Source organism: Sturnira hondurensis, unplaced genomic scaffold (genome assembly GCF_014824575.4).
Source record: "Sturnira hondurensis isolate 20B ecotype Veracruz unplaced genomic scaffold, ASM1482457v3 Scaffold0000648, whole genome shotgun sequence".
Taxonomy (NCBI): domain Eukaryota; kingdom Metazoa; phylum Chordata; class Mammalia; order Chiroptera; family Phyllostomidae; genus Sturnira; species Sturnira hondurensis.
Genome location: NW_028073279.1, coordinates 7,179,981 through 7,203,084, shown reverse-complemented (window position 1 = coordinate 7,203,084; position 23,104 = coordinate 7,179,981). Strand labels below are relative to the sequence as shown.

The 23,104-nt window shown below is 37.1% G+C and overlaps 1 protein-coding gene across 1 annotated transcript in view; it reads left to right on the top strand.

The window, feature by feature from the left end:
- Positions 1-16,799, top strand: part of IL23R (interleukin 23 receptor) — a 66,683-nt gene extending 49,884 nt beyond the window's left edge. Inside the window, exons 8-11 of the mRNA XM_037044273.1 lie at positions 4,359-4,448; positions 7,894-7,999; positions 12,399-12,489; positions 15,858-16,799. Coding sequence (XP_036900168.1) covers positions 4,359-4,448; positions 7,894-7,999; positions 12,399-12,489; positions 15,858-16,499 — 929 coding nt within the window. The 3' untranslated portion in view covers positions 16,500-16,799. The remainder of the gene's footprint in view (positions 1-4,358; positions 4,449-7,893; positions 8,000-12,398; positions 12,490-15,857) is intronic.
- The last annotated feature ends 6,305 nt before the right edge of the window (positions 16,800-23,104 follow it).

Here is a 23,104-nt window from a genome sequence, read left to right as displayed (position 1 = left end):
TAAAGGAGGAAAAATGGGACAACTGTAATAGCATAATAAAATATACATTTTTAAAAATTACTGACAAAGTAAAGTATATGTAATATGTTAATTTTTTTAAAGGCAGGACATAGACCTGCCTGGAGTAGCTAGCTCAGTGGACTAAGTGGTGGCCTGTGAACCAAAGGTTCAATTCTCAAGGAACATGCCTGGATTGAGGGCCAGGTCCCCAGTAGGGGGTGCAAGAGAGGCAACCCCCTCCTCCCAACCCACACACACAGAAAGAAAAATAGGATTGGAAAAGGTCAAATAATTTGAAAAGCACACCTTTTTCTCTTTTAATATAACTCTTCTTTCTTGAATATCTAGAACCTTCTGAAAGATCTGGAAGTTCCCTTGTGTCAGCTCTGGTCAAACCCATTATGACACAGACATAGTTAGTATGTCTTTGACAGAAGACTGGCAAAGGAAAAAGCAAATAAAGGAGCCTTAGAAATGTCCACACATTTTGGCCCAGTAATTCCACTCACCAAACTCTAGTCTTAGGCAATAAACAGAGATGTGGAAAGAAGGTTCATGTACAATAACAATTATCTAAAAATTAGTAATAATAGTAAGAATTTGGAATATAATCTGAAAGGCCAATAATAACAATAGCTAACACTTACTAAGCTTTTAATATGTGTAAGACAGGTACTAAGTGATTTTAATGAATTATCTCAGCAAACCTCATGAGTGAAGTGCTGTTATTACCCAATTTTACAAATGAAGAAACTGAGTCACAGAGAGGGTAAGCAACTTACCCAGGGCCACACAACTCCAAGTAGTGGAGCCAGAACTTGAACTATAGTTTTGTCTGAGTCTAACGCTGGTGTCTGAAAGTGTCAAGCTGTACCTTTCTCCATAGGGGAATGACTAAACAACTACAGTACAAACATGATGAAATATTAAATTGTCGTTAGTATGACAATTTTTAATAAAATGAAGAAATATTCATGATATAATATTTAATGAAAAAGAAAAATAGAACAGCATTAGTAAAGAGCATGAGCTCCATTTAGGGTACAGATATACATAAAAGATTGTTAATAAATATAAAAATACTTGTTTCCAGTTTGTGAATGAATATAAAATTGTATTTTCTTTTCCATGCTCTTATACCTTTTAAGCAGCCTACAAGTAGTATGTATTGCTTGTAAAATCAAGGAAAACAGTTTTCAGCAGAAAATAACTCTAGGCTGGAAGATGCTAAGAATCAGTGCTAATGGATTAGCCCAACCATAACCCACTGTGGTAGTGTTCAGGGCCCTGCAAGGCCAGGCAGCTCCAGCACACTGGCCAGTGCCCAGAGGAGCTTTGGCTAAGTCTCAGCGTGGGAGACACTGCTTGTAGGGCTGAAGGAGCTTCCGCGTCCTGAGCCACCCTGCTGCAGAAGTCAGGCTGTTAATTAATGGGGCCAGTGACCCACAAAACTATGTGTCAGAACAGGATGGAAATTTTTACTCTGTGATTTCTACCTTTGTGACTTTGGCCGAGTCATTTATCCTTTTTACATCTTTGTTTCCTCATCCATAAAATAGAGACAATAGGATTATCTCTCTGTTTAAGTTGTTGTGAGGATTAAATAAGAGTAAGTATGTCAAGTCTAGTCCATTACCTGCAACATAATTAGTACTCAGTAAATGGCCACTTAGAAAGAACAAACCACACTCTGCCCCATGGTGGGCATAAAGGGAAGGGCTGAGGAGACTGATTTGACATCGTCCCTAAGAAACAGGTGGAATACATTACTGCCAAAACCAAGTCCTCCTGAGCAGATTTGATTACATTATGCTGGTGTTTGGTGGGCCAAAAAAAAAATGTAGTTACGTTATGCTTCTAGTTTGGGCCAAGTATAAGATACTACATTTTTTGTTTCAAACCACTCTAAATTCCCTATGAAAACATTGTCTTCTATGAGACTAACTCTAACAAACAATGTCAGTTTGTATAAGGTGTATAAAAGTTTTTACCTAAGTCGAGATGATTTGGGCTTTCTGAGTATACGAAAGTATGTGCTGGGAGTGTAACGGCATAATTTAATATTCTGCTCCGGGGACAGAATTCTCATTATGAGTATAACACTACAGACATTAAATAAATAATAAACATTCCATGGGATTTTTCTAGCACATTAGACAACACACTGATGATGATAGCTGTTACAGTTTTTCAGTCACAAAAGTGATGTGTGTACATCATTCTGTGTTTGTGAATGCTTTTGCATGTGAAAATACATAAAAATACCATAAATTACCAATAGCAGGTAGATTATGGGGATGGCATTAGAGATGGTTCTTTCCCTATTGCTTTTACTTTTCCTGTTAAAATTCTTTTATTATAGTTACTGCTTTTATAATGAAAAATGTTAAGTATGGTTTAAGAAGAAATGACTTAACCACTTGGTGGCAGTATGCTATGAAGAATATCATCTATATGGTTTCATATCAGTCCTATGCTCAGGAATTTTGCTATTGTCCTGATTTCCTCCATAACAATCTTGTTCATAAATTGTTTTACTTTGGATATCTAATTCTTTGTGAAATCACTCTCTGACAATTAGGCTTCTCTTTTAAATGACTTTAGTCTAATTAAATTAACACACCTGGTTGATTTGAAACTATGATGACAGAAGAGCCTGAAGGAAGATCGTACTTAGTCTCTATTAGGGCTAATAAAGCCCCAGTCAGATATGAAAATTACTTTTACATAATGCAAATTAATAACTAAAGTTTCATTCCTAAATAACCATCTGTACTTCATACAAAAGAATTACATTAATTTGTATTAAAAGCCAACAGCCATATATATTCTTAAATTAAAATGCTAATTTTAAAGTAACGAAAGTGTAAAAAAATAACCTAGTGACATATGCTATAAACCCATGGTTTTGCCAAATTAAAAATGGTGTCACACTTTAATGTCTTATTTCTCTTAAAATTTCAAACTAATGTAGATGCAGACTCTTGTGTGTGTTCCCTGAGAATGAACATGAGCTTATAAAATACAATTTAGATGAATAAACCTGGCTGTAGGCCATGGGGCATAACCTTGCACCCTCAGAATACGATGGAACCAGATACTTGAAACAAAAGCCAGCGAAGCACTGAGAAACCAAAAGGGATTTCTGATTTGTCACAATCCACAGTGACACATTTCCTTCTCTCTGTGGAGAAGCCAGCATAAAAGCACAGGAAAGAACTTTTGGCTTTTCTGATGTTTTCATCTTCTAAAGTTCCCTACCCATTGTTCTTACAAAACTACTCTTCATTTGAGCTTGTCTTGGCGCTCAGATCAGCCTTTTTCAAAAATTTCCAAAGACCCACAGGAACCTTTTTATTGAAACTGTGTATTTTTCTCAAAGAGAGTTGTCTGGGCTACATGGCTTGTTAAACAGATGAGTGCTACCTCAATGGCAGCTAAGGACACCTCAAGTTGCGACTTCCTCCTGGCCCCCAAAGTAACTTTTTTAAGAGAAGAATTTGAACACTGAAATCAGAACGACTGCATAATAGGGCTTGAGGCACTCTTGGGAATCCAGGGCTTGGAACCATTTTCAGGAATGTCTTTTATCAGCTGGGAGAATCGTGCCCTTGAAGTCACCCCTGGCAGCTTTTAATTATCAGGAGGGAAGAGAGGGGTAAGGAAGCTCCAGGACTCTTTTGAGTCCAGACTGAAAGCGAGTTGGCAGCCACGGCTGCTTACCCCTTCCTGGTCAGAAGCTTTCATTAGCGTGTCCTGACAACCTTGTGACTAGACCAGGCTGGCCAGCATCTCTGTCAGCAGGAAAGGAGCAGGGGGAAGTCATTAATGGCATTCTACCCGTGTTACAGCCTCAGAGTGCCTGCTTAATCAAAATGGCGCTTACGTGGTGTCAAGGTGTGGTTCACTAATAGCATCTCAAAGACTGTGCAAAGCAAGTGACACGTGCTGGAGGCTCCTAAAAAAACCTAAACTATATTGTACCATTTATTGGGAGGAATCAAGGAGAGGCCAATTATTGTGCATTTTGTCTGCATCAGTGAGTGAAATAAAGCTCCTTGGTATTTGTTGCCTAGAAGACTCATGAAATTAGTGGGCACACCTTGAAGTTTTATAAACCTGTAGTAGTTTTTATTGTTTTTTTTCCCCAGTGTGTTCTCTTTTGGGGCTTACCCAATTAGATAACAAGAAGAAAAGACACATAATCTAAAGCCTTTGCTTTTTATTCCATCTTTCAAGCCTATTAAAGTTACTGGTTTATTTTAATCATCTCTAAATAAGTAAAGAAACTCTCTTAGGAAATTGGGTGACTTGAGTGCAAAATATAAGAAGCTAAAGCTATTTTCTTTTTATTTAAGTTCCCCTGGTCATGCTGAAATCATTCCAACATGCTACTCAGAATTCTGGGCTTCTCATTGCTTCCATCTTTAAAGGACAACTTACTTCTGGTAAGAAAATACAACTTTTGATAAAATAAAATAAGCTGCAAAAAAAAGAGAAAGAAAATACAACTTTCGTTAGTAGATTTTCTAGTAGTCTTTACTAGTCATTTACTTGAACTCTCCACACTGAAAAAATTCTGTGTCAGGTATAAATTTCTTGATAAGAAGATTTTTCATATGCTTTCTATAGGGAAATAATCAACAAAGATCTGCTTAAAATTGAATTTAAGGAGTGGTATAGGTGGACTTTGCCAGCTTTTGCTCTGGGTCAGATACATTTTCATTTCAATTAGTGCTGGGACTCAAGACCCCAAAATTTCTTTCTAAAAAATTTCTATTATTTCAGTGTCTACCATATACCAGAAGTTATATATATAACTTCTCTCTCTCTCTCTTTCTCTCTCTCTCTCTATATATATATAGAGAGAGATATCAATGGTATANTTTACTAGTCATTTATTTGAACTCTCCACACTGAAAAAATTCTGTGTCAGGTATAAATTTCTTGATAAGAAGATTTTTCATATGCTTTCTATAGGGAAATAATCAACAAAGATCTGCTTAAAATTGAATTTAAGGAGTGGTATAGGTGGACTTTGCCAGCTTTTGCTCTGGGTCAGATACATTTTCATTTCAATTAATGCTGGGACTCAAGACCCCAAAATTTCTTTCTAAAAAATTTCTATTATTTCAGTGTCTACCATATACCAGAAGTTATATATATAACTCTCTCTTTCTCTCTCTCACATATATATATGTCTCTCTCTCTTTCTCTCTCTCTCTCTATATATATATATAGAGAGAGATATCAATGGTATATATATATATATATATATATATATATATCATCTTTTTCTTTTTCAAAATTGTTTATTGATTTAGAGAAAGAGAGATCAATTTCTTCTTCCACTTATAATAATGCATTTATTGGTTGATTCTTGTATGTGCTCTGACCGGGGATCAAACCCACAACCTTGGTGTATCAGGACAATGCTCTAACCAACTAAGCTACCAGCCAGGGTGATATACATCAACTTTTTTCTATCTTCAAAACAACCTGGTGAGATAAGTGTTATGTGTCTATTTTATAGATGGGAAACCTGAAGCTCAGAGGGGTTGAGGAACTTGTCCAAGTTCACCCTAAGTGATAGACTAAAATTCAAATCCTGTTTTTCAAATTCTGAAGTTTTTGCACGTCTCTCATGTGATCAAGATCCTATTTTACTTGTCAGTATGACTCAATCTTCCATTGATTAATATTCTTAAATATTTTAGGCATAAAAGGATATTAGATCAGGTTGTATAATGGCAAATACAACTCTAAACAGAAATTTCAAATTGAAAAACTTTATTCATGACTATTTCACTACTGACCATTTGCATATCACTTACCTCCTTGCATAGAAATCTGGCAGGAGTAATATAAGAATTTTTGCAGGTTATATGGCCATTCTTTGGACTTTTGCTTATTTATTTAACAAATATTCATTAAGCAATTACTGTGTGCTAGGCGCTGTTCTGGGTGCATGGGAATCGGCAGTGAGAAAAATGAACAAAGCCTCTGCTTCATGGGGCTAATAGATGGGGGAGAGGTGAGAAAACAATAAATAAAACAAGAAGAATAAGGTCAAGTAGTACTAAATGTCATAAAAAAAAGGTATGAGCACTCTGAATCTGTACACATGAATCAATTAGAAGCCAAGTGCTTAAGTTTAGTACAGATCCCTAATTACAGATGCCTACACAGGCCTGCACCTTCATATTTCTGTGGGAATTGTGGAGGCTAGGAACTCAAGGCGGCTCTGTTAGACAGGTGTTATTATCTCTATTTCACAGAAGAGGAAACTTGAGTTTCGGCAAGTTTATAATTGCGCCCTGAGGTTACAGAGCTGGTAAGTGGCAGAGTCCATTTCAAACCCAGGTCTCTCAGGTCACCGCCCTATCCTTGGTTCCCTTTGCCCGGTGCTCTGTTAACAGGGCGATTCTCTGTCCTCCTCCATGTGCTAGTGGCCACATGTATGTGGCAGTCAGTACCTTCCATTGGTTGCATGAAATCTTTAGTAATTCATTAATTAGTCCTAGAAAAACGCTAATTTCCTATCCACTGGGCCTTTGGAGTAATCTAAACCCCTGACCACCAATTGGCTTTTGGAGAGGGACTGGAGACTCTGGAGACCCCAAATGTATTGCAGGTGCAGCTTGGAAATAACTAGGGAAGGGCTAATACAGTGTCTGCCACATGACAAGTATATGATAAACATTTGCCAAAGGGAGGAAGAGGGGGGATAGAATGGATGTTAATACCCAGCACAGCTCAGAACAAACTCCAGTGTGATCAATCATTTCTCAATTACAGTCTATATTTGAAAATAGAAAACAGGCCTGGCTGGTGTAGCTCAGTGGATAGAGCATGGGCCTATGAAGCAAAGGGTAGCCGGTTCAATTCCCGGTCGGGGCACATGCCTGGATTGCAGGCCAGGTCCCTCCCCCGTCGGGGCCACGTGAGAGGCAACCACACATTGATGTTTCTCTCCTTCTCTTTCTCCCTCCTTTCCTCTCTCTCTAAAAATAAATAAATAAAATGTTTTTAAAAAAGAAAACAGGGTTTTACATGTATACTAAAAAGAAAATATGATGATCCTGGAGGTAACACATGTTGAATACATTATATTCATTATTTAACAATTTCAGGGGATTAATTCAATTTCAAAATGTAAGCAAAGATTGTTAGCATTTTTTAGACAGTGTTCTATTTGTTGTTTTTTTACATTATTTTTATTGTATTTTTCCATTACCATTTATCTGCCCTATATCCTATCCTCTTCCATGTCCCCCCACCCCCTCCCCCCTACAATGCATCGTTTTCCAAATAAAATATGAGTGCAAGATATGTAAGTTAAAATTTTATAACATATAACATATATTCTAAGTAGAGTGAATCTCCTTTGTCAGTGGAAAAAAATTGATGAACAATAAATTTTGAAGAATGGTAACAAGTTGTATATAACTTCTGTCTCACACCAAAGATTAAAAAAAAAACAACTAAAAACGAAAAACCTCAGTCATGATTGTGGCCTGCTCTATTACAAACAATTAGAATTTGCACTTGTGTCAGAAAAGCCAAATGAGGTTCATCACTAAAACTTTTTATATAAAATATGCGTGCACAAGCTCATAAAAATGTCTAATGCTAACCACATTTGCTAGAGATGCACTTCTAGAAACCCACTGACATGAGATTCATGCAACCTGCAACCTGATTTTCTCAAACAAAAAGAATTGTCGTGCAGTTTTGGAGAGCAGTCACTTTATAGCTTGTTAATTTTGTTTCCCTCTTTCTCTTTTCCTTTGACATCAGTGATCTTTGCTTTGAGCATAGTAGAGAGAACAATGATTCTGACATCACGTGGTCACTAAAGCTTAGCTAAAATTATTTTTTCTTTCCTCTCAGACAACAGGCAACAGAACATTGGACTTTTATCGGGCATGGTCTCCTTTGCTGTTGTGTTGTCAATTCTTTCTTTGATTGTGATATTTAACAAATCGCTCCGAACTAGGTAGGTTTTTTGCAGAATTTCTGTTTTCTGATTTTTGACCATATATGTGTACCACCAAAATGTAGTCAATTAAGTTATTACCAAAAACTCCATCAACATTTTTATTCAGAGAAAGGAAAAATACCTACTTATGTCAAACTGTTTACAAATGTCATTTATTTAACCCTCACAATGACCCTGCCAGAAAAGCTCTATGGTCTAATTTACATAAAGCTTACAGAGGTTAAATGATCAGCCAGAGGTCACTAAGCACTAACCAGGAGTCCAGACCTGGTTGAGCTCATAGCCCATGCACTCTTCGCTACACAGCTTTCTCACTGTGCCCCTCAAGTTTATCTTCAGTGCCTGGATTCTCTAGAGTGGTTAAGTCATAACCTGCCTTGAATTCTACCCAAATAGACCCCATGAATCAGTGTGGAGAGAAGTGGGACACCCTCTGAATTCATCACTTTGACATCAGTCATGCCAGTGTTTTAGCATGCAACCCCAAGGCCCCTTCTACCTGGCCTTCTTCCATCATTTTTCCCCAATATGGAAATAGTAAAGGTCTATGCCTAGTTATTCAGAAAATGAGACTTTGAGAAAAATAAAGCCTTTGATTACCTAAATTTTACTAGATGTAGTGAATACAAATATCTTTCTTTTTAAAGTATATTTTATTGATTTTGCCATTACAGTTGTCCCATTTGGGGGGACAATGCTCCTCCCCTCCTTTAGTTCATGTTCATTGGCCATACATATAAGTTCTTTGGCTTCTCCATTTCCCATACTATTCTTAACCTCCCCCTGTCTATTTTCTACCTATCATTTATGCTACTTATTCCCTGTACCTTTCCCCCCATTCTCTCCCTACCTCCTCCCCACTGATAACCCTCCGTGTGATCTCCATTTCTGTGATTCTGTTGCTGTTCTAGTTGTTTGCACAGTTTGTTTTTGTTTTTGTTTTGAGGTTCAGTTGTTCATAGTTGTGAGTTTACTGTTATTTTACTGTTCATAGTTTTGATTTTCTTTTTGTTAGATAAATCCTTTTAATATTTTATATCATAAGGGCTTGGTGATGATGAACTCCTTTAACCTTATCTGGGAAGCACTTTATTTGTCCTTCCATTCTAGATGATAGCTTTGCTGGATAGAGAAATCTAGGTGGCAAGTCAAGGTTTTTTATGACTTCAGATACTTCTTTCCAGCCTCCTCTTGCCTGCAAGGTTTCTTTTGAGAAGTCATCTGATAGTCTTATCAGCTGGGAACTCTTTTGTAGGTAACTGTCTCCTTTTCTTTTGGTGCTTTTAAGATTCTCTCCTTATCTTTAATCTTGGCTAATGTAATTATGATGTGCCTTGGTGTGTTCCTTCTTGGGTCCAACTTCTTTGGGACTCTCTGAGCTTCCTGGACTTCCTGAAAGTCTATTTCCTTTGCCAGATTAAAGAAGTTCTCCTTCATTATCTTTTTGAATAAGTTTTCAATTTTTTGCTTTTCTTCTTCTCCTTCTGGCACCCCTATGATTCAGATGTTGGAACATTTAAAGTTGTTCCAGAGGTTCCTAAGCCTCTCCTCATTTTTTTTTGAATTCTTGTTTCTTCATTTTCTGGTTGGGTGTTTCTTTCTTCCTTCTGTTCCAAATTGTTTATTTGAATCCTGGTTTTCCTCCCATCACTGTTGGTTCCCTGTGTGTTTTGCTTTATTTCACTTTGCATAACCTTCTCTTCTTCCTCTATTTTGCATCCATACTCCAAATTTCTGTGAGCATACTGATTGCCAGTGTTTTGAACTCTGCATCTAATAGGTTGGCTATTTCCTTGTCACTTAGTTCTTTTCTAGAGCTTTGATCTGTTCTTTCATTTGGGTCATATTTCTTTGTCTCAGCACACTTGTTATGTTGTAAGGGTCAGAGCCTTAGGTATTCACCAAGGTGGAACAACTCACTTCACTATGTTGTGGTACTATATGTGGCAGAGGGGTCAGAGGGGCACAGTGGCACTTGCTTGGCTCCTGCCCTACTTTCAGTCACTTCCCTTGCTTCCCACAAGCAAATTGTCCCCTTTCAGGGGCTGATTCATGGGTGGGTGGGCTTGTGTACATTCTAGGATCCTGTGGGCCCCTCCAATGAACTCTCCTGTGAGGCTGGGAGTCTCTCCCACTGCCGCAGCCCCTATAGGTTTTTATAGCCAGAGGTTTTGAGACTTTATTTTCCCACACTGGAACGTTGGGTTGCACAATCTGTCTCACTCCCCAGTTGTTCCTCCTGGCTTAATCACACATGAATGTGGGATAGCCCAGTCTGCCAGCTACCACCTCACCCAGCTGTTTCCTTGCAGGGCATCCTTGCTACCTCAGCTTCCCATATCCACCCCTCCTACCAGTCTGGATGAATGTTTCTTCTTTAACTCCTTGGTTATCAGTCTTTCGTACAGATTTGATTTTCTGGCAGTTCTGGTTGTTCTTGTTTTTAAATTGGTTGCTATCCTTCTTTTGGTTGTGTAAAGAAGCAAAGCATACGTACCTATGCCTCCATCTTGGTCAGAAGCCCAGAATACCTATTTCTAGTGTACTGTTTTATGTGGCAACCTCCTGTTCTATCCAATGACTGTCAAATTTTAATACATATAAATGTTCTTTGCCTAATTGGCACTGAGAAATAGTTTCTCTTTCTTGACATCACTTGCTTCATGAGATAATCTTTGTTTGTTTTAAGTTTATAATCTTTCTACCTCAAAGTAAGGTAGAAAAATTTAGAATGAGCTATTCTAAATAAAGTAGTGATTTTAGAAATTTATGTAGACTTTTTCCTCAGAACTTAAGTATTTAATTACACATTGGTAAACATATCCCTGGCACCCTTGATAGGTGGGCAAATGAATATGGAACTTCATTTTAGGCTGTATTAAAATATACTTGATTATAAAGCTCTTTGAAATATTTTAATGTTTCAACTTATACATGTAAAATATTAATATTTGTGTTGTTATGCAAAGAAGTCTCAGTTAGTGTGAAATTTTAAGTAATATTAGATTTGTTACTAAGAATAATTAAAGATTCACTTCCTATTGATAATGACAAATAAGAAAATAGGACAATTCTTTGCTAATTTAATTATTTAAATAAGTATTCTTTTTAAAAAATATAAAAGAACAAGAGATGATTCCAATATAACTACTATACATATGAAGATACTATTATTTACTATAACTATACATTATTTATATAAGCCTTATTTCATATATAGGACTGGAAAACAAAGGGAAAAACATTTTAAATAATGAAACCAAAAGAAAAAATATATAAAGTAAATGTATATATATTCTCACTGTAGCAGCTATATAAAAACTTTTCCACAACAGCATGAACCTACTAATTTGGTCTAATTTTAGGCATAGAAAGAGAGTGTTAATTAGTAATTTCTAATTTACAAAAAGAGCTGAATCATAAAACATTGCATAAATACATGTAAGGAAATTATATTGGCCCTATAGTGCAAGCTAAAATTGGGCTAGCAAAGTACATTTCAGCCATTCTGGTTGTTACTTAGTAAAAGTCCACAGAGACGCTGCTTGAACAGATAAACACATCTGATATGATTTTCACAGATGCACTGTTTACTTGGAAAAATGTGCCAGAGATCAGTTTAGTCTCTTTTAAGTTCCTGATACAACCTCTTTGCTCAAATCAATATTTACTGTAAATGCAGAAAGTGCTTTCAATGCAATGACAGTGCCAAGGGGTAGCTTTGGGAAAGAAGTGGGTCAAACCCAACTTCTCGCTCTTCTTCCCATCACCCTACCTCAGTGATCCTGAACAAGCACATAGCCTAAATAAAACATGGTGTTCTCACTGTGCCGCAGTACTGGAAAACAATTGCCCTGTCCCACATGAAAAATGTTTGGAGTCACTACTATCATCTAAACCCTATTTGAAATCATAACAAATTCAGAATTAGAGAAGCTGGAATTATACAACTTTATTATATAACATTTTCTCCTTTAATATTTTTCTGTGGTATGGTCACCTTGGAAAGTTATACAAAATATCCCTTAAGTTTTCCAAACTTTTCCACAATGAGGTCTCCTGCTCATCATGCTTTGCCATATCTAACATATGTATAGTTTTTCACCTTCAGCGTAGTTCTCTCACTTATCTTGAATCTAATGTGCATGTTTGAAATGTTCCAGCTCAGTAGACAGAAGCAGAGCAGTAGAGAGAAGAGAAAAATCTGACAGATACCGAGTCAACTTCCCACTTAACCATTTGAAGTAAGAGATAGAAATCTTAGCCCCTGCTTCAGAAAGTTTCATTTTTATTATGCATTCCATTTTATATAGTTGATTTTCTAACCACTCATATGATTGCCTGAACCAATCCTAAAGTAAAATGCTTCTTTGAATATTCTATTTTTGTTTTTCAGAATTAAAAGAAGAATCTTCTTGCTCATACCAAAATGGCTTCATGAAGACATTCCTAATATGGAAAACAGTAATGTTGTGAAAATGCTACAGGTAACCAAACAGTGTCAAATAAAAGATAAATGGCAGCTGTGACCAAGAGTACAGTTTAATAGTGTAGAATTCCCATTCTGATAAATAAATGTATGTGCATATTAGCATAACTATATAAAATAAATAGACACAAAATTATATGTATTTCAAATTGTACTTATGAGGTGAGAGAAAGGAGCTAGGGAAAGAAAGAGGTAAAAGAAAGAAACAATCCTACTCAAAAAAGAAATGTGAAGTGGAAGATTGTGGGCTAGGTGCCAGGGTCACTTGGCGCCATGCAATTGGTATATGTCTTCAAGGGACCAAAGGAAGAGGACAGAAAAGCTCAATTGATTAAGCCTCAAAGACACAAAAGAGGGTTACATTTTACATAAGATTAGAGAAGCAGGTAGAGCCCAAGGAGGACACACCACTCCAGAGACCCAATGGAATTCAGGAGAGTAAATGTGAGAGGACTGTGGAGGTGATATCACCAGGGGTGGGCCAGGTTTCTACTTCAGCAAAAAAAAAGAAGGGTGAGCCAGGAAGACCCTGAGAATATATGGGACTTTGCTAGTTAAGGAGGAACTGCTGATGATTATGAAAGAGGGGAAGGAATCTGCCATGTGTGCTCCTCCTACTTTCCAGCACTCTGGCCTGGTTAACAAGAGGCCCAAAATGCAGTCAATGGGACAGCCACATTATCCAAGCATTGCAATGCAGTGATGTAAGTGCAGTGACAGAAATGAGACCAAACATCACAGGAATGTAGAGGAAACACTGAAAGATGAATAGGAGTTGAAGAAACAGGGAATATTTGAAACAGGAAGGACAACATGAGCAAAAGCAAAGAGGTGAGAGGACCACGTTGGGTATTGCTTTATTGAAGAGCTTTATATGAAGAGTAGCTGGAAAAATGCTGGAATTGTGAGTGGCAAGAGATCACAAAAGGTCTTAATGCTATGGAACTTCATTCTGTTAACCAATACCTCTCAAATTTAAAAAAAAAATCTGTATTTTTAGTCTAGGACCTCTGTTTGGAGTTTTGGCAAGCCCTTTAGTCAACTCCTTCCCATACTTCAAAGAAATCTCTAGACATAATATAGTTGCATATTAGAATCCTGATGCCCAGGCCCATTCTAGGACCTAGGGGGGATGGTGGGCCTGGGGAGACCCAGACAGCAGCATTTTCCAAGGTTTCCCAAGTGATTCCACTCAAAGACAATGTTGAGAACACTGATAAGGAGTTGCAAACTACTGCTGAAGACAATGAGAAGCCAGTGAGGGGTTTCTTATTGGAATAGACATGATCCTTAGAAAGAGGCAGATTTAGGAATGCCAGAGAAATGAGCATGGTGAGGTATGAATGAAATGTTGAGAAACAAGGATTCACAGTGGTGAGTAATTGTAGAGGATCTATACCATAAGGAGTGAAATTAATCCATGGAATGTGACAAGGAGCAAGTCCTGGTCCAGAGGCTTAATTGAGAAGCGAATGGAGACCCTCTAAAAAATTCATTGATTTTGATGCCTTTTAGTGCTTCTGCCATTTTTTGTTCACCTCTTCCATATTGGCAAAAGTTTCCCCTTGAGAATTTTTTTCATCTGGGAAAGCAAAAAACAAAAAGATTGCTAAGGGGGAGATTGGGTGAATAGGGAGTGGGTGGGGCACAGGGGTCATGCTGGTTTTGGTCAAAACTGTTGAACACTCAACACAGTGTGGACAAGTGAGTTTGTAAATCACCCATCATGAAATGGGCAAACTCATTGAAAGAGCCTTCAAAAAAAATCACTGAAACCGAATACAGCCTCTCATAGTGCCAGCTGGTACACTGCTACAGATGGGTTCCTAAAACATTCACCTAGTAGGGGGGAAGCGTCTACCACAAAGGGCCTGCCTTTCTGAAGATAATTCCATTTTTGGGTCCTCCATAATTGTATGTGCCATACTTTTACATGACTGGCGATGCAGTAGGTTTGTTTACACCAGCAATCACCACAAATAGTGATGTGTTGCACTGTGGCATCGTGATGGTTATGGTATCACTAGGTAATAGGAACTTTTCAGTTCTATTATAATCTTATGATACTACTACCATATATATGTTCTCCCTTTGACTGAAACATTTCATGGCGCATGACTACATAGGGATAGGCACTATCTTGGTTCCAGGCATCCACTGGTGGAGGGGGTTGGAACATATTCCCTGTGGAGAAAGAGGACTACTAGACACGTCTCTCCATCCCATCCAAACCTTCTAAGTTCTGTAGGGAGGCTGAGCCTGAAGAAAATTTGAACAGTTCATGCTGCTTTATTCAAGGTCTTCCTTTTTATCAAACTTCCTTCACATTCTGGGGTCTTGAAATTAGAAGTTAATCTTAGGGTTTCCTTCAAATAAGGTTTTGTTCTAGTTAGCTCAAGCTGCTACAACAGAATACCATGGGCTGAGTGGTTTAAACAGCAAATATTTGTATTTCACATTTCTGGAGGCTGGGAAGTCCAAGATCAAGATGCTGGAAGGTTTGGTTCCTAGTGAGAGCTCTCTTGCAGACAGCTTCCTTCTTGTCGCATCCTCACACAGCAGAGGGAGGAGTCACGTTTTGCTTGTCCAGAAACTAAGCCCATTCCTGAGGACTCCACGCAAAGATGACTCCATCTCCAAACACCCCACTTCCTAATACCATTATATTGGGTTTAGGACTCAACATATGAATTTTGAAGAGACACAAACATTCAGTCCACAGCAGGCAGCTGTAATTTTATAATTGTGCTGGGTGGGAGCCAGCCACCAGCTGGAAAGCCTTGATACCTTTTCTTACCTAGAATAATCATCAGGCTTTTATACAAATGAAAATCTTCTTCACCCAACCTCCTGACCATCACAGACATGTCTGAACTGTGAGCAGCCTTCAGAACCTCAACTCAAGGCACTTCTTACAACCTTAGTCTCAAATGGAAGCAAAATAGGATTCTCCCCCTCCCCTTTTCTTTTTCATTTAAGCAACCACATATTCTCTTGTAGTAAGTCTCTATAATATCAACAAGTACTCCAACATATTTCAAAATCCAAATTTTAAAAGGCCCTGAAATAATATGCAAGTTAATATGTAAAAATGCTTCTTTCCCTTTAAAATTTTTAATCCAAGAGATATGCTTGAGACATACATTATTTGTATTATTTCTTTCCTTCAGTCCCCTCATGGGAGAATTTAATAAGGATTTGAACCCGAGCAGAAAAACAGAGGAAATCATATGAGAAGATAAACAATATGAGAAAAAGAAGAGAGAAAGGAAAGTTGAGGGAAATTAGAATTCCAGTCCTTATTCAGTTATGCAGCTGACACATTTAATGCTTTTTGTAAAATGAAACAATATTTTTTCTTCCCAGGAAAAGAGTGAATTTATGAATAATAATTCCAGCGAAGAGGTTCTGTATGTCGATCCAGTGATTACAGAGATAGAAGTCTTTCTCCCAGAAGAACACAAGCCTATGGACTACAAGAAGAAAAAGAAGACGGGACTCCTGGAGATGAGAGACTGCCTGCAAAAGTCACTGCTCACCAGTACTACAGTTGTGTATATTCCTGATCTCAACACTGGGTATAAACCCCAGACTTCAAATTTTCTCACTGAGGAAAACCATCCCAGCAATGATGATGAAACACCTTCCTCAGCTCCCAAACCAACAACTGCTGAGTCCTCAGACCTGGGGAAAAATGCTCAGTTTAAAAAATATCCTAATTTTGCTCTTTCTGTCTCAAGTATGAATTCGCTAAACAATACACTATTTCTCGAAAAATTAAGCCTCCTTTTAAATCAAGGAGAATGCAGTGCCTCGGACATTCAAAACTCGATAGAGGGGGAAACCACCATGCTTTTGGAAAATGCTGCACCCAGTGAAACTATTCCAGAACAGACGCTGCTGCCTGATGAATTCGTCTCCTGTTTGGGTATCATGAATGAGGAGTTGCCATCTATCAATTCTTATTTTCCACAAAGTATTTTGGAAAGCCACTTCAACGGGATTTAATTCTCGGAAAAGTGTAGTCAAAGTCAGCGTGAGAAAGCTGCCTTGCAATCTGAAGCTGAATTTTCCCCTCGACCTAAATTTAATTCTGCCCTATTCTTAAAATTAGAGAATTAAGATCCAAAGGTAGAACATACTTCATGGTCACAAGAGCAGCAGGAATATTAGGAATGCCTCCTGCATTTAGAAAAAAGGAGCTATATTCTTTTCATTTTCCCTCAGTACAAAGCACAAATCTCTCTGTTGTATGAAGGATAAATAATATAAAATACATGATAGTGAAGTAAATACTGGAAATAGTTATTTAAAAACAAGACATTAATATTAGCTTGCAAGGGGAGAATTAAGTTTTAATTTTCATTTTATTGCTAACATTTTCTTAAGTAGATTATAAAAAATAGTCCCCAACAACAAAATAAGAACAGAAACAGAGGAGCAATTGGTTAGCATGTTTGCCACATAATTTTTTCTACTGTTTTCTATTCAGTTCTTAGGGATTTGATCTTTCCTTATTTTGATTATGGACTAAGAAATGTACAAAACAGTGATGTGTGCTAATTATGAGATTGCTATCGTCATTCAAGTTAAGAGTGATGGCGTTTTTCTCCTGTGGCATATATGGTATATTAATTACACTATGGCAGAATTAATGAGGTAGCAGATGCAGGATCAGCAAGGCATAATTTTTTAAAATTAACTATGTACTAGATACATGTCAGAAAATTACTGTTAAAGTGGACATATGTCCAAATTTGGGAGAGTAATACTCGCCACCCCTCCCGTTGTTCAACACCCCATGTCTCCTGCAGACATCACTAAGTGGTCACCACAGGCCTCTCTGCTGAGCCCAAAGGTGGCCTCAGAATCAATCATCTTGACACGGCATTTGTGATGGTCACAATTAATAACGGCTGAGACTAGAGAGAAACTCTACCTGCCAACCAGGTAAATACTGAAAGGTGGGTGATCTTAAAAATATGACATACATATTAAGCTAAGAAATTCTGATTAATTTTTCTGATTAATATCTTTAATCCATGGGAACAATTTTTTAATGATCAGAACAATTTGAAACAGGGTAGCTTCCCCACTGAGTTTCTCTTTCTCTTCTAATAGCTGTCCATAATAATTTATATTCAGATTAAATAGTTTAATTTTGTTATAGCAAATCAAGAAGTTAATTAAAAAGAAGGACCAGTTGCCTACCATGTGTTTAGCACAGGAGCAAGCCATTTTGTTTTGATTTTGACTTTTTTTTAAATAAAAAAGAGACATTTAATAAAAATAAAATAAATAAAAGATAGCCCTGGCCAGTGTGGCTCATTGGTTTGAAGTGTCATCCTGTAAACCAAAGGTCACATGTCTAAATCAAGGACTCACCCCCATTTGGGGTGCATACAAGAACAGCCCTCAGGTGGGGCCTGTATGAGAGGCAACCATTCAATGTTTCTCTTTCACGTCGATGTTTCTGTCCTTCTGTTCCCTTCTCTCTCAAGTCAACAAGGACATTCTTGGATGAGGATAAAAAAGGAAGCCAAAAGCAGTTTTGTGGTCATTAAGTGTCCCCACGAGGAAGATGACCATACACCCTGGTTTTCCTATTTTTTGTCCCAGTGTCAAGTACGAGCAGTGCACCCTTTCACTCTCAGAAGCATCTCATTTGGATGATAAATTATACGGTCACTGTATCTGTGAAGACTGTTTAATGTTCAGCATGTAAGTAGTTTATCACAAGTCATCTCTTTTTTTATAATTTGCATTGACAGTCCTCTTTATTTTACTTTCCATTATTTACTAGACATTTTGTTCCAAAAAATGGAAAGTTACTATTCAGAATGTAAATACATACCCCTGCTGTGAAGTTCTATTTTATTTTTCCTAAATTATGTATGTATTAGTTGTACTTTACATATTCTGAAAGTATATTTTAATCACTCATGAAATACCAACATTAAATATCTTGATTTCTAAATGATCATATGCCTTTGATTTGTTCTTCTCCAAAGGGAGAATAATGTATAATGAAGCAAAAAGGCAGGTAGGATTTGAGAGAGAAATAAAAGAAGACTGACATGAATCTTTGATGTTTACCAACATGATGACATCTGTTAACAAGTGAAGAATACATCCTTAGTGTATTTTAATATAATTGTAATCTGCACACATCATAAAAGCTTTTGTCAAGCTTAAACAATTGCAACATTGGCCCTGGTTGGGTGGCTCAGTTGGTTGGAGCATCATCCCTTGGACCAAAAAAAGTTGCACATTTGATTCCCAGTCAGGGACCATACCTAGGTTGCAGTTTGATCCCTGGTCTGAGTGAGTGTGGGGTGCAACTAATCAATGTTTCTCTCTCAAACTGATGTATCTCTCTCTCCCTCTTTCTTTCTCTTTCTCTAAAATTAGTGAACAAATTCTCAGGTGAGGATTAAGGTTAAAAAAAAAAGAATTGCGGCATTACTTGATCTTCCACATATGCTTCTGTTACAGTGAGTGCCTCCTATACAACTTGCTCTCTGGAGTGGAAAGAGGGCAGCTTTCCCTTTTTATAGTGTCTTCCTCACACCCACATCACTATTTAGCACAGAGGAGACACTTCTAGGTCTGTCCTTGCCTTTAGCCATCATGGTCCCAATGGACTAAAAATGGAAGCAATGCCTGTAACAGAGGCAATGTACCTGGCAGTGCCCTGACTCTGGGAAAATTTCAACTGCTTCATCACAATGCAGTCTTGGTAAATGGGCAAAGGTTTTCTTCCTAAGACTCTTTCATTCAAGTATTCACTGAAGTACTAGATGTCCATACTATGTGCTAAGCACTCTGAACAATATGGATGTTTACAAAACCAGCCAAGTCCATGCACCTCGTGGCTTATATCCCACAGGGAAGAAATACACAATCCATGAGACAAAGTAATTGCCCTTCTTTAAAAATTTTTAAAATTTTTCTTCTATTACCATTTAGTCCCCTTATACCTGCCTCACCCCAGCATTCACCACACTGTTGTCCACGTCCATGAGTCCTTTTTACCTTTTGGCACAATATCTCCACCCAAAACCTACCCTCTTTAGCTGTCATCCTGCTTTCCATCTATGAGTCTGTCCCCATTTTTCTTGTTGGCCCAGTTTGTTCATTAGATTCCACCTATGAGTGAAGTCATATGGTATGTGTCTTTCTCTGAATGGCTTATTTCACTTAGCAAAATGTCCTTTAGGTCCATCTATGCTGTTGCAAAGGGTAAAATGTTCTTCTTTTTTACAGCCAAGTAGTATTCCATTGTGTAAATGTACCACAGTTGTTTTGTCCACTCATCTACTGATGGACACCTGGGCTGCTTCCATATCATGGTGATTGTAAATAATACTGCAATGAACATAGTGGTGCTTATATTCTTTCAAATTAGTATTTTGGGTTCCTTCAGACATATTCCCAGCAATGGGATCGCTGGGTCAAAAGGCAGATTTATTTTTAATTTTTGAGGTATCTCTATATCACTTTCCACAATGGCTGCACCAGTCTGCATTCCCACCAACAGTGCAAAGGGTTTCCCTTTCTCCACATCCCCTCCAGTACTTGTTGCTTTTGGATTTATTGATGATAGCCATTTGGTGGCTGTGAGATACTATTTCATTGTGGTTTTAATTTGCATTTCTCTGATGATTAGACATATTGAGCATCTTTTCATATGTCTATTTGCCATATGTATGTCCTCCTTGGAAAAGTGTCTGTTCAGGTCCTTTGCCCACTTTTTAATTGTGCTGTTTTTTGGTATTGAATTTTATAAATTGTTTATAAATTTTGGGTGTTAATCCCTTATCACATATGCTGGCAAATATGTTCTCCCATTCTCTACATTCTTTTTATTTTGATTATTTCCTTTGCTGTGCAAAAAATTTTAGTTTAATATAGTCCCCTTCTTTACTTGCTTTTGTTTCCCTCGCCTAGGGGAGATAAACCTGATAAAATTGCTACAATCAGTGTCTGAGATTTGCTGCTTATGTTTTCTTCTAGAATTTTTATGGTTTGGGGTCTTACATTTAAGTCTTTGATCCATTTTGAATTTAGTCTTGTGTGCAGTATAAGGAGGTGGTCTAGTGTCATTTTCCTGCATATATCTGTCTAATTTTCCCAACACCATTTATTGAATAAACTATCTTTAGCTCATTGTATGTGCTCACTTCCTTTGTCAAATATTAATTGATCATAAAGGTATGGGTTTATTTCTGGGCTCTCTGTTCTGTTCCATTGATCTGTTTGTTTTAAGGTCAGTACCAGGCTGTTTTTATTACTTTGGCCTCATAGTATAGTTTGATATTAGGTAGCATGATTCCTCCAATTTTCTTTTTCTTTCTCAGGATCACTGTCAATATGCAGGGCCTTTTGTGGTTCCATATAAATATTTGAACTATTTGTTCTAGTTCTGTGAAATAGCTCATTGGAATTTTGACAGGAATCGCACTGAATCTATAGATTGCCTTGAGTAGTATGGACATTTTTACGATGTAAATTCTTCCCATCAACTTATTTGTATCTGCCCCAATTTCTTTCTTCAGTATCTTATAACTTTTTGCATACAAGTCTTTTACATCCTTGGTTAGGTTTATTCCTTGGTATTTTATTCTTTTTGGAGCAATTGTAAATGGGATTGTTTTCTTAATTTCCCTTTCTGTTTGTTCATTATTGGCATATAAAAATGCAACTGATATCTGGATATTAAGTTTGTATCCTGCTACTTTGCTAAATTCATTTAGCAGTTCTAGTTTCTTGGTGGACTCTTTGGGGTTCTCTGTGTACAGTATCATGTCATCTGAAAACAAAGACAGTTTTACTATTTCCTTTCCAATTTGAATGCCTTTTATTTCTTCTTCTTATCTGATTGCTGTGGCTAGGACTTCCACTACTATGTTGAATAAGAGAGGTGAAAAGTCTTATTCCCAATCTTAAAGGAAATACTTGTAGTTTTTGCCCATTGAGTATGATGCTGGCAGTGGGTCTGTCACATATGACCATTATTATGTTTAGGTATGTTCTGTCTATTCACATTTTGCTGTAAGCTTTCATCATAAATTGGTGCTGGATTTTATCAAGTGCTTTTTCTGAATCTATTGATAAGATCATGTGGTTTTTATCTTTCTTTTTTTATGTGGTGAATCACACTTATTGATTTGCAAATGTTATACCAACCTTGTATTCCTGGAATAAATCCCACTTGATCATGGTGTATGATCTTCTTGATGCATTGCTGTACTAGGTTTGTTAATATTTTGTTGAGGGTTTTAGCATCTATGTTCAGCAGGAATATAGGCCTATAATTTTCTTTCTTTGTAGTGTCTTTATCTGGCTTTGGAATTAGGATACTGCTAGCCTCATAAAATAAGTTTGGGAGCCTTCCCTCCTCTTGAATTTTATGAAATAGTTTGAGAAGGAGAGGTGTTAGTTTTTCTCAGAATGTTTGGTAAAATTCACTCATGAGGCCATCCAGTCCAGGGCTTTTGTTTGTTGGGAGTTTTTCAAAATTACTGCTTCAATTTCACTAGGTGTAATATGTCTATTTATATTCTTTGTTTCTTCCTTATTTAGTTTTGGAATATTGTATGTTTCTAGGAATTTATCCATCTTGTCAGGGCTGTCCAGTTTGTTGGCATATAGTCGTTCATAACATTTTCTTACAATCCTTTGTATTTCTTTGGTCTCAGTTGTTATTTCTCCTCTTTCCTTTCTGATTTTATCTATTTGGGTCCTTTCTCTTTTTTTTTCTTGTTGAGTCTGGTTAAAGTTTGTCAATCTTGTTTATCTTTTCAAAGAACAAGCTCTTGAATTCATTGATGTTTTGTATTTCTTTTAGATTCTATTTCATTTATTTCTGCTCTGATTTTTATTATTTTCTTCCTTCTACTCACTTTGGGCTTTGTTTATTGTTCTTTTTTAAGTTCCTTTAAGTGTAAAGTTAGAGTATTTACTTGAGCTTTTTCTTGTTCTGAGATAAGCCTATAATGCTATGAATTTCGTTTTAGGATTATTTTCCCAGGATCCCACAGATTTTGGACTTTTGTGTCATCATTTTCATTTGTTTCAAGGTATCTTTTGATTTCTTCTTTAATCTCTTTGTTGACCCATTTATTGTTTAATAATGTGTTATTCAACTTCCAAGTCTGTGTGTCTTTCAGTGTTCTTGTGATTTCTAGTTTCATAGCATTGTGGCCTGAGAAGATGCTTGATATGATTTCAATCTTCTTAAATTTATTGAGATTGGTTTTGTGTCTTAATAGGTGCACTTGAAAAGTATGTATATATTCTATTGCTCTGGGGTGAAATGCTCTGAAGATATCAATTAAATTCATCTGATCTAGTGTGTCATTTAAGGCCTCTGTCTTCTTGTTGGTTTTCTGTCTGGCAGATCTATCCATTGAATTCAATGGCATGTTAAAATTCCCAGCTATGCCTGTATTTCTGTCACTCTTTCCTATGATGTCTGTCAAGATTTGCTTCACATATTTAGGTGCTCCTATGTTGGCTGCATAACTATTTACTAGGATTATATCCTCTTGTTGGATTGTTCCCTCTATCATTATGTATGTCCTTCATTGTCTCTTACTATGTATGGCCTT